The sequence below is a fragment of the Physeter macrocephalus genome, chromosome 5 (genome assembly GCF_002837175.3).
Source record: "Physeter macrocephalus isolate SW-GA chromosome 5, ASM283717v5, whole genome shotgun sequence".
Lineage (NCBI taxonomy): Eukaryota > Metazoa > Chordata > Mammalia > Artiodactyla > Physeteridae > Physeter > Physeter macrocephalus.
Window position 1 is genome coordinate 68,811,238 of NC_041218.1, and position 12,880 is coordinate 68,824,117.

Sequence of the window (12,880 nt, forward strand, 5' to 3'; positions counted from 1 at the left end):
GAAAAAATTTAAAGAATTTAATATTTTAAAATATCAAGTAAAATATTTCTCAAGTATTAAAAGTAGGAGAGCATTTTGCAGTTTAAGATGTAATGTCAGGACTTCCCTGGTGGTCCAGTGGTAAAGAATCCGCCTTCCAATGCAGGGGGACGCAGGTTCGATCCCTGGTTGGGGAACTAAGATCCCACATGCCATGGGCCAACTAAGCCCATGCCACAACTACTGAGCTCACGCCTCAGCGAGAGAGCCTACATGCTGCAAACTACAGAGCCCACACGCCCTGGAGCCAGCACACCACAACTACAGAGAAGCCTGCATGCCGCAACGAAAGATCCCGCGTGCGGCAGCTAAGACCTGACACAGCCAAAAAAATAAATAAGAAAATAAATAAATAAATAAATTTTTAAATGTAATGCCACATGCATTATCTTATTTTCTCCCCATCTTTTTGTGCCGTATTTGTCTTCTGTCAATTAAATTCACATTAAATTTTCTATAGGACAAATAGTTTTACTGGCTGTTCAGAAAATTTAAACGTACATAAGAGGTCATAGTCCCCTCTAAAACAATGTGATAGTTTTTAAAAATTAAGATTTCTTTGGAAAATAGTTGCTGTAATTTCAGTTCTACTTTCTACTTTAAAAATTCATTTGTTGCTTCTTCTGAATCACGTGACTTCAAATCTGCCACGCTTTAAAAGTTTTCTGGGGAATCTTTTACTTTCAGAAGTCATGTCTAATAGCGTTAAGTCATGGGGGCAGTGTTTACAACATTCTGAAGAAGTTGATCTGTCTCTTTGGGGATCATTAAGCTGTATCCTTCTCCAGTGGAAAAACCAAAGTTGTACTTCAATAATTTTGATTTCTAAATGCTTAAAGACTCAAAAAAAATTCATGTTATGATACTGCTATTGTTTAAGTAGTACTTGATTTCTTTTTCAGATTTTTCTATAAAGACTAATCAAAGATGTTTAAAGAAATACATTTTAAATAAGACTGTTTCAGCAAAATGTGAGTCACTGTTACATAATTTTTTTCTTTTTTAGTAGCTAAGTTTTATTTTCTGCAGTAATAAACATTGAAGCATCCCATTCCTCAAGCTGCCGGGAAACAAAACAAGTGAACCAAGAGATACCAAGGGCCAGCAGAGGCAAAAAATTAAACCCCAATAACAAAGTGGCAATTACTCTAAGTTTGAATTCCCTATGCCTTGCCTAGTAGGGGACACAAGGTTAGGCCTCAGCCCCCTTTCCTCCGCCTAGCCTTTGGGGAGGCAGGGGCCCAAAGCTCCAAATATTCCGAATCACCAGGGAAAGCTGATCCAGGAAGGAGTTGATGGAAATCCGGAAGAGGACAAGGTCTTCAGCAGTCCATCTAATAGCCAGGGCACTGCCATTCACTGTATATTCCTTATGAATCATGCCTTGGTGGCATTAGGCATCTGGGATCATAGATCTGCAGGGCATGTCTGCCCCCACCCCCAGGGCGGGTCGGAAAGGCACTGTGAGTGTGAACACCGGCAGTCCACTTCCAGGCCCTACAGCCGCGGGTGCTGCATCTCCACCAAGTCCTAGGGCACGTGGTGCCCGCTCACCTTTGGGACCAGCGGCAGCTGCTTCCATCACTGCTCCTCTGCCAGGCCCACCCCGGCTTTCTGGGCCCCGGTGACCACCCTCGCCTCCAGCGCTACCTGAACTACTCTGGCGATGAGGAGTTCCAGAGCTTTGCTGGCCAACTCTGCCCCCTGCCCCTACAGCGCTGTCCCCCGGGGCCTGCACAGCCGCCGGGTCCCTCTCAGAGCTGAGGAGAGACTTACATACATTTTTAAGTTATTTAAAATTTAAATCATGAAAGTAGCTAGGTCCAGGTTACCAAAAAAAAAAAAAAAAAAGCGTTTATGAATTTGCCTGTGGTCACATGACATTTTGAACACAGTGACATTCTGGTTTTGTCTTTAGCCTCAGCTTCTCCTCAAAGCCAATCAGTGATGGAAGCAGTCACATCTGTCAAGCATGCACGCTGGCTGGCACATGGGAGTCACTGAAATAATTTAGATAGTTCCTTTCCCAAAATTTCTTCCTGATATAGTTGCTGAACAGATTAAGTGAAACAATGTATGTATTGAAAAAGATTAGAACACAGTACTAGAAAAATATTTATCAGGTGTCCTGGGACCTAAATTACCAGAAAAAGAATAACACGTGGGAAGTGACAGGAGGGCAAAACACTACTCAAGTACACTGGTCATAAATTAAATGATTAAAATGATTCAAAGCAAGTCAACAACTTAGATGATATTTATCAGTTTTACATGTGCCACCTCCCAGAGTGATCACAATAGTGCAATATTTTCAGTTTCTGGGCTTTTATTTTAGATTTAAATTTTAAGCATGTTTATTTGCTATTATCACATAAACTTCATGGAATGTTTTCTCAAACCATAAGTATAATTTTAATACATCCAAGTGAATTGAAAATTTCTTCTCCATAGAAACATAATTTTAGGATGGAACTAAATAAGAATATTGGAGTCTATATGCAAAAAGAAAAAGAAAAAAAACAACCCTATCTTACATATGAGTTTATAAACCACAGCTATTCTATGTATACTTCTAATGGAACATTCTAAAATCGTCAATATTTTTCAGTAAAGGCATCCACTACTCTGATCAAATTCTCCTCTTCTTAAACTATATTTTTCCATAAAATTTTTTTTAATAAATAAATCTTTCTAAAGGAGTCTATTAAAAAAAGAAAAAAAAAAAAGCTAAGTCCTAAAAGTATGTACTAGTTGAGCTCTGAGTAAACTGAGCCAAATTCTTCACTATCATGTCCAACACTGATATCTTATGGAAACTTGGCTTTTATGTAATTCTTATAACAATTGCTCAATATGTTCATTTGCCTTCTTTAACTTCCTTCTATTATTTTTACCCATCTTTATTTTTTTCTTACAATTCTATTTTTCCCCTTCCTCATATCAAACTGCTACCGGAAAATAGCTCACTCATTTATTTTCAAATTTCAGTTTTTCTCTTAAGATACCAAGTAGGAAACATTCAAATGGTCTTCCCCTCTGTAATGTTTTGTCGTTATAGGCTCTGAAAATGCTGCCTGATAGAACATTCATTTTAGAAGCACCTATGATCTGGCCAAATGCTAAAACATCTGGTTATAGATTTCTTTCCTTGTCATATCAACATGTTGACTCATATTTTGAAATTGCTCTTTTGAGTAACAAACATATTCTATATACCATTCTTTCTTAAACAGTAATAACTTGTAGATGTCAAGGTTGTATAGTAACAACTCATACTAGCACCAAATGAAATTTATATTTAAAAAAAATCTGACTGGGCTTCCCTGGTGGCGCAGTGGTTGAGAGTCCGCCTGCCGATGCAGGGGACACAGGTTCGTGCCCCGGTCCGGGAAGATCCCACATGCCGCGGAGCGGCTGGGCCCGTGAGCCATGACCGCTGAGCCTGCACGTCTGGAGCCTGTGCTCCACAACGGGAGAGGCCACAACAGTGAGAGGCCCGCGTACCACCAAAAAAAAAAAAAAAAAAAATCTGACTTAGATAACATAATTAACTATGCTATAACTCTGTAATTAACACACTATTTTTTTCTCTCATTACATAATTTTTACATGTGGGGGAATTAAATAAAAGCTAAAAGCTCTATGTGATTATCAGATGCTTTAGTGGAGTAGGTGAACTTTAACATAGAATGCTTTCATTACCTTTTATGCAGAGTAAAGTGAGACCATCTCAATGGTAAACAAAAATGTTCTTCAGTAATTTCTCACCCTAGATCCATCAATAGAACATTTTTGTCCATACGTAAGTCAATCGGCATTTTTAATACACAGTGTCTTCATCTGTGTGGTAAGCTGAATAACAGCCACCCCTTTTCCTCCATGCCCCTTACCTGTGTCCTGATCGCTGTGAATGATAACTTACCTGGCAAAAGGGACGTCAAAGATGTGATTAAGTTAAAGATCTTGAGCTGGGGAGATTATCCTGGGTTATCTGGGTAGACCCTAAATGTAATCACAGATATCCTTATAAGAGATAGGCCGAGGAAGATTTGACTACAGTAGAGGAAAAAGAGATGTGACCACAGAAGCAGAGGTTGGAGTGAGGAAGCCAGGAGCCAGGAGCCAGAAATGACAATAGCTTCTAAAAGTAGAAGTAAGGATGGGATTCTTCCCTCCAGAAGGAACCAGCCCTACAGACACCTTGATTTTAGCCCCTTTAGACTCATTTTGGACTTCTGATCTCTAGAACTAAAAGAGGATAAATTTGTGTTGCTTTAAATTATTAAATTTGTGGTAATTTGTTATAGCATCTACAGGAAACTGATAAAAACCTATAAAAAGGAATTTCAATTAAGTGACCCCCAAGAACTTTCTATAATTTGAGAAAACTGGTCTGCACTGTCAGCTGTGTGAATTTTTATTTTTAAGTATTTTTATAGGCATAACTTAAAGAAAATCATCTTTCATTAGTTATTGGAGAGGTGACATTCTTTGTTGTAATTAGTCTGTTGGGTATAGCATCAAAAGGCAGCAAACATGAGGGGAGATAATTCTTTTAGTTTCCTTTACCAGGTTGAAGGAAAATGTTATGTTGTTGATTTCTATGTTTGAATAGCCAATTCAATTAGAAATTCAAAACACAAGAATCTTGCAGAAATCAGCTGCCAGATTTATTAATCTATCTGAAAATAAAAATACAACCAAACAAAAAGGAGAATAAGAACAGAACCAAAAAAAAAATTTAGATACATTTCCCAAGAGTTTATAATGCAATGTCTTGAATCCTTCTGTATGAGAAATATACTTAATGTTGGCCAATTACTTACTTCATTCAGTGAGTTACTACCGTAAACAGCAAAATATATAATTTTGTCCTTAAATATTATATAATCAATACAAATTCTTCCTTGATTCCTTAAAATAACTCATAGCCCAATTTCCTCACTGTCAAACTAGAAGTTTTAAAACAATAAAAGAAAACGAGAGAAAAAAAAGAACACTCAATATCATTTTCATTTAGATCATATTTTAAGGACCCACTTTCAATTTCTCCTTCAATTTCTCCAAATGTGTCAATTCTCCTTCCAGTAAAACTTTAGCTAATATTTTAAAATCTGTTTTTATTCTACGTGCTGTAAATGGCCACATGAGCAAAGTGGGGGGAAAAAGTTCTGATTTTTAAGGCATATTTATTAGCCCATAACGGGCCTAATGCTATATAATGTAAATGTAGAAGAAGCATTGAAATCACAGGTTACATAGATATGTTGAAATTAGAATATGTTGTGTGTGTGTGTGTGTGTGTGTGTGTGTGTGTGTGTGTGTAGGATTAAATGTGAGTAGTATTGATTATGGTATGTGGGTTTCCCAATAACTGTTCAATTTAAAGACATGAGTTGTGATCCATGTCATGTTGGAAAATGGGTAGCCAGGAGATCATCTTTCAACAATTTTTCCTGTGTTCATCATGAAAAGCTTTTATAAGTCGATTTTGGCTTTGTGTTTAGGACTTTTTAAAAATTTTGCCATTGACTCTTTAAAAATTTCTGTTCCTCTGGGATATTGATGGATTGAACAAAATTCGTGTTTCTTGCTTGAATCATTTTAGCAAGCTCTTCAGAGATACTGTAACACCATTTACTTATGGTTTTGTTATACCCTGCTTTCAGTATTTTCTCCAAATGCAAAACAAAACCCAAACAAAAACCTTTGAAACTTTAAATCTTTAAATCTTCTTTCAAGCAATCCAATCACATTTACACGAGTGTCCAAAACAAGATGATGGATAGTACCGGTGCCAGCACTATGTCATACAGCAACTTCCTCATATTCTTTGACAGTTTGTAAAGAATTTTCCATTTCACCAAAAGTTACAAAATTTTCCACAGTTTCCCTTAGCAAGCTGAAGCTTACTCTTCATTTTGTCAATGTGCATAAAAGCTGCTTATAGCATAGCATGGCATAAGCTATTTTGTAAGCAATAAATGGTTCGAGTCATCTATTTTGTCCTGAAATACTATCTGTAGTTAACTGCATTGCTTATAAATGGTCATAGTAAATTCAGCATGAAAGAGAATATTACAGAAAAGACAGCAGCAGAAGCATTAGCATTATCTAATATTTATATATGTTTCAACATAACACAGCAGTAAAAGGTTTAAATGCATATCAATGGGTACCATGTCTAAAAATTACTATAGTACCTATTTAGTGTATTGGATATTTTTCTTAAGGAGTGCTTGCTGTATCTAGAACAGCATATTATGTGATTTAGTACAGTTAATTCTTATTGATTAAATAATGTTTTTATGTACTGAAGGAAGCGAAAGGAGACAGATAGTTTTTGCTTCTTTGTGATCCCAGATTTAACATTTAAATGAAGATCTCAAAGGACCATGAAAAATATCATTATTTAACTGAAATGAGCTTCAAAATACTTTAACAACAGTATGATTTGTATCTAAAGAGCAAGGTGGCACCAGATACGTATACTGCTACTGGCCTGTGACTCAGTTTGGAGCCAGAGTCCAAAATTGTGCCCCTCATTTACAGTCATGGTGATTACTCAACTTCAGAGAGAATTACCCATTTTATGGTTATCCTCTATGAGTCATATATAAAGCAAAATGAAACAAAAAGCAGCAAATGCAATCTCTAGATACCTTTTTACAAGAGGTGCAAAAACAGTCATTTCTAACAATTAAACTGCCTTTTACAGTAGTTTTTTTTTTGTACACCTTGCAGAGACTCAGAAATGATAGGGGAAAATGCCCAAGGCAAATAGCCTCCAAGTGGATATTTACACAATGTGAATTAACTGTGTACTATAGACACCCAGAGGAAATGAACATTTTCTAGGTTGTTATGAAATCAAATCAACATGATAGAGCTTCATCATACTTAAAACCTGTAGGACCCCATCCCAAGCCTAAGTAAAAAGTAATCCCCCAATCCCCCCCTCCCATTGACCCATTACCTTCCTGTTACACAGAATAAATGTTTAGATTACTCCCACCCACCCTCAAATAAAGTGCACAGTCCATGGCAGACCATAGAATAATGCAACAGGAAAAGCCCCTTTTTGTGTATTATTATTTAAAAATAAAATACAAACAACAAAAATCAGACAAAGATTGAAGAGAATTCAGAGATTCTCTGCATCTTGCAAAAGAGGAGAAGCGCGAGGAGGCCCTTGACTGTCACTTGTGTTAATACACGTAGCCTTCGTTATAGGGGTGAGGGTTGCAGCAGCCCCCTTCTGGCATATAGGCCATGCTCTCGTCAAAGTGGGACAGAGGCACCGTGTCCTCTTCGTTGATATGACGCTCCATGTCTGTCTTCAGCAGTGGGCGCTGATTATCTGGAAAGGCCATGGAGAAGAGGGCTTCTGGATCACATACAAATTTGTAGACGTATCTCTCTCCAGCCACCTAAGGGAAACATGGAAGAGAAATCCCATCCTTATGTGCAGTGCCGGATGGTAACTAGACTTAGCGTGGTGAGCATTTCACAAGAGATACAAATATCCAATCGTTGTGTTGTACACCTGAAACTAATGTGAGGTTGTTATGTCAACTACATCTCAGCTTAAAAAAAAACAACAACTCATCTTCACCATCCCAGATTGGAAGGGTAGAGAAAGAAATAAACAAAAACATGATTTAATACTCCAGAAAGGATGAATAACAAAAGAAGAAGCAATTAACTATTAACAGATAGAAAAAAAATCCTCACTTTGTGGGATAAACTATGGTTCAATCGAGGGAAATGCAAAATGTTGATCTTGAGTAATAATTACATTCATTCCAGATATAGCTAGAAAGCTTAGCAGTTTGCTTGTTTTCATGTAAATGTAAACTTACATTGCTATTTGGGGAAAAAAACAAAATCAATGATTTCATGCAGGCATCTTCACATTACAATTTTTTCCCCTCTGTTTGAAAAGGTAGTATCTATAGTACTTATAAAAAACCAGGCCTTTAAAGTGTAGTGTCTCCCTCTTAACATTATATTTCTGAAACTGTAGAAAAACTAAACTTCCAAACCTTAGAAGAAAAATGTATTGTGTTCCTAATAAGACTAGACTAGTGATTCACTGATTCGCAGGGTGAACTGTTCTTTTCTTCTTTATTTTTTTTTTCTTTTGCACTGTATATTCTCACTTGAAAAAAAAAAGATACATAGCCTTATTTAAACGAAAGATGGATCAAGAGGGCAGCATTATCCTGGGTACATCACTTTTAAAAATGAAAGCAAGATGCCTTAGACAGAAGTTAAGGATGTATATAAAGTGTCAAATTGAAGTAAGAGGTGTAAAAAAGTGAAAGGAATTTAAAATACAAAACGCATAGGGAGGAAATGAAAAAAAGAAATGTGACAGCTGCCTGAAATAAAGGAGAAGTGGCGTAATTTGTAGGAAATAACATGTCCCAAACTTAAATTTTGAAGAGTAATGCTTCTCTAGGAAATTATAAACAATTGAGTGGAACAAATACAGCCCTGCCCCCGCTGCCATTAATAGACAATGCTGAGCTTCTCAAAAACCCAGGGGGGTTGGGCAGGGCGGGAGTGGATGAATACAGTTCTTTGTATTAAGTTTGGCAGTAACTTTTTGTGTGTATGTAGAGTTCAGTAATTTTAGAAAGGTGAAAATTACTCAACTCCTCTGCTACTTGCTGTGTGACGTGGGGGTATGGTGAGTTCATAGTTTATAAACTATCTGTGCATGTTTGGGAAGGAAAAAAAAAATTGCCAAAGAGCACTGCTGTTCTGGACTCAGATTTAGAATGTTTTTTGCCCTGGATTTTTTTTACCCTGTAAGAAGAATCAATTTAGAGAATTCAAATACTCTGAATATCCCTAGGCTTGAAAACAGCCAAGACTTAAGTTTTTATGAATTTGGACATGTTTCTTAAACTGCCCCCAGTTCCCCTTTTTTTTGTGAAATGGAGTCAGGAATGGCTTCTCGGAAAGCCTGCTGCAAGACTAAGATGGAAGTCTCTAGCACAGGGCATGGCAAACAGAGGAGTCTGGCATAAATTTATTCACTTTAGTCCTTTATAAAAAGGAAATTAAGTTCGTAAAGGTGAAATGGTGAAACTGCCATAAAAGTAAAAATAGACCATATCAGAAACAAAGCTTAACTATACTAAATCCTCGTTTCCCTTTTTTCTTTGTTCAAAGCACTTTGAGAATAAAAATAAAATAAATGGCCTGCATACCTCAAGGCATTTAATAACCTGCTCTGTTTTGTCTGCAGCCGCTGAGAAGGAGGCATTTGCTTTAGGATACTGGAAGTGTTTTTGTACAACCTGTTGCTATTGGTTATAATTAGAAATGATTTGCTAAATCACTGTGGGGAATTAAAATGTATAATATGCAATCAAGATTATAAAACCTCTTAAGGACTCTGCCTTGACTCACTGTTTTATTTTCCTTACAGTAAATACATTTAGGGCTACTACTATAATTACTGGACTGTGTTAAATGTCACAAAGTTTAGAACAAGGGCTGATAACCAACCAAGGGACAGAACGTCTTCTGTTATTCAGTTACAATATGGAAAATGCTATACATTCAGTATACACAAATTGCAAGGCTTAGATAGATAAAACATGAATTTTGAAAGACTAGCTATTTAAATTATGTGTTAACTTTTAAAATTTCAGAAGTAATACAGGGATATTGGAAGAAAATTTTAAATTACAGATTAAGCCAGAAGAGATAATAATCTGATTAGATCAACCAGAAATAACCAATGCTTAAATGTTTGTATATACTTTTCCCATCATTTCTAAATTTTGAAATTCATACATGTACTGTCTATAAGGTATAATGATCATTACTTCATTTCTTATTTCTTTCATAGCTACTAAAATAATCAGGGTTTCTTTGATGTTTAGATCCACTTGGGTTTTATTTTCTTCTCTAATCTCTCCATTTTATTTTCTTTTACATACACCACATACACACAGAGTTTTAAGTTCATGAACAAGCGTGGTCAGGTAAACACTTTCCCCATACATTAAAATATATAATTCTACATCAGAGTTGTTTTTTTTTTTTTTTTTAAAGGACTGCCTAATTTTCCTCTGAATGACTATACTAGAACTTACTTAACCATTATGTTAACAGGTAAAGATAAGATGGCAGGACATTCTAAAAAGAGTGAAGCAATGAGAGAGTCACAGGTGTGTCAGAAAGTAGCAAGTAGAACGGCTCAACACGTGGAAGGAAGAATAAGTATATGTATGTCTGTAAAAATTGTTCAAAGTCTTGTTTGTTGTGCTAGTTATAAGTAGACTTCAATTTTTGCATTTTTCACCTTTAAACGATCTGTTTTTCCTTATATCATATGTAATACCCTAAAGGCCTGTGAGGTACATTTTGCTCTCCTAGATTAGCTGACAAATAAATAGTTGCTAATAGTTTCCTTTGGCAATTACAGCCTAATAGAAAAAAAGGGAGGAGCCACAACATTTTTCTTTGTTTTTTCAACATCTATGCTGTCATTTGACTATTTGATAGCATCTTGCCTTATTAATTTATTAAAGTAAGAGGTAAATAAATAGGATATGTGATAACTGGATAAATAAATAGGAACATGGAAGTGGTGGTATCAGTAATAAGCTAAGTTTGAACACCTTTGAGAATATTTAAGACCAGACATGTCATCCTACAGATACCCCCTCAAACACCGTGTCTAAAACCTGAGGTATGATTAGACATTTTATGATACTTTTTAGCTCTCTGTGACTGCTCCATTTAGTAAGGGACTTACTGGTCAAGACACACAAGCTAAATATGCCTTGGCTTCAGGGTGTGAGATGCATTCACAGCTACCATTTGTTGCAGACTTTTGCACCAGGTACAGTGCAAATGTCTCAAGTACATTATTTCATTTAATAATCACAGCAGCTTCACAAGGTAAGAATACCACTGCTTAGTAGCAGAAGAATCTGTTCAAAAAAGGTGATCTAATGAGAAGGTAGTAGCATGCAAACCAAAGTCATGACTGCATTTTGTGTAACACTGTCCAGGGGACCTGCAGAGCACCTACTGTGCCAGCCCACTTGACGTGCCCAATTAGGAAGATGTTGATGAAAGTGAAAAGAATGGGATGTATCTGAAAGGGGTTGGCTGCAAATGGGAGTGGTGGATGAGAGAAAGGGAGGAATTAAAAAAGACTCCAGGGTTGAGACGGAGAAGACAGAGCAGATAGTAACTGGTTTTACATTTTGAAGGTGAGATTCAGGGAAATAGGAAGCAATTAAGAATCTAATTCAGCCTTATCTTTTAAGGATCTTCAAAGTTCTAACTTCCAGGCTGGCCAACTCCAGAGCACAGATTCCCTTTGGTCTAGAAAACTCAATGATGCTGTTTCCCTGTCTTCTAGTAAGTTTCATGGACCAACTGGTCTAGTTTTTCTTGGCAGAACCATGGTGACATAAAACTATGCCACAATCTGTGATATACGTCTGTGTCCCCCCCGCCCAAATGAACAAAGGACGCATAATAAAACTATAATGTAATATTCACGATGAATAAATCCTAAACGTTGTTCACAGTCAAGACTACTAGATCGAATATGCATGCAAGGCTGAAGGATGTAACAATAACAAATACCCAAATGTTTTATCTTTATTTATTCATTTATTCTTCAAAAATTTTATATTTTGTTCTAGGTGTAATTCATTTGTTTTATCTCACACCTTTTAAAAAAGCTCCCTGGAAATATTAAGAGACACTCATTTGAAATAAAATAAATTTAACTTCATTATACCAATGAAATAAAATCAAATACTTATTTTTAATCAACAGTTTAAGATGCTAAGCGGTCAAGTAATGAAATCAGCCAAGAAAAAATGTTTTTCAGAATGAGAACAAGCAATGTTCTGAATGTTTTAAGAATCAGAACAAGAGGGAAAAGGTAACAATTCAGCTAGTATTCAAAATTATATACTTGTGGAGAATGTAGCAAAATATCAACAACTTCTGGGGATATATGCTTGCCATATTAGTACTAAAACAACAGTTTTTCTACCAAACACAGGAAAGTGGTGACTTCCAGAAAGTCTACTACTTTGTATATGATATTATTACACACTTGTCTATAATGCCCATGAATTTATAAACAGAAAGGCTTGTAATAGCAAAACAAACAGCTAAGCATATGTTAAAGTGGGCGAAAACCTTGCTTCAGCAGTGTAATGATACGTGGCTTTGAAGTATGACATGCAGATGAATGTGCAACATTTCAATGAATTTTAATGCTGTATTAGCTGCTCACCTTTTGCATGATTCCTTTCTCATAATAATAGCGGAGTGAACGGCTAAGTTTATCATAGTTCATAGCTGGCCTGTTTTTCTGAATGCCCCAACGCCGGGCCACCTGCCACCAAAACAGAATTACCTTGTAGTGTTAAGTATAAACTTATCAACGTATCTCATAAAAATTAGTTAATTCATTAATTACTTCCAAACACTCTAAAACACATCCAAATCAAAAACATAAGTAAAGACACAAAAGCTATCATGATCTGCATATCCTGTGTCCTGGTTTGCTTTTTAAACCAGGCCTTCGGTGATCATTCTGAAGCATCACAATAGAATTCTTTGTCACTACTGTTTTAGATACAAAATTAAATGGAAATAAGGGAATGTATTTACAATGGTAATGAACAGGCTGCAGTTCACCAAAATGAGGCTTGCTTCGCATTCTGAGGTACCCTGTCTGTTTTTTCCTTCTTATTTTTTTCTTTTCAGATAAAATCTATAGATCAAGAGCGGCTTTGTGATCTCTTTGCAAAGGTGTTTTTGAGGTTATGATAAACCAAAGGAA

At 36.2% G+C, this 12,880-nt stretch overlaps 1 protein-coding gene across 5 annotated transcripts in view; it reads right to left on the reverse strand.

The window, feature by feature from the left end:
- Positions 1-7,148: 7,148 nt before the first annotated feature.
- ETV1 (ETS variant transcription factor 1) overlaps positions 7,149-12,880 on the reverse strand; it is a 94,128-nt gene continuing 88,396 nt past the window's right edge. For all 5 annotated transcript variants that reach the window (XM_007104894.2, XM_055085021.1, XM_007104892.3 and 2 more), the window contains 2 exons: positions 12,329-12,430; positions 7,149-7,469 (listed from right to left, as the gene is read on the reverse strand). In XM_007104894.2, coding sequence (XP_007104956.1) covers positions 7,248-7,469; positions 12,329-12,430 — 324 coding nt within the window. In that variant the 3' untranslated portion in view covers positions 7,149-7,247. The remainder of the gene's footprint in view (positions 7,470-12,328; positions 12,431-12,880) is intronic.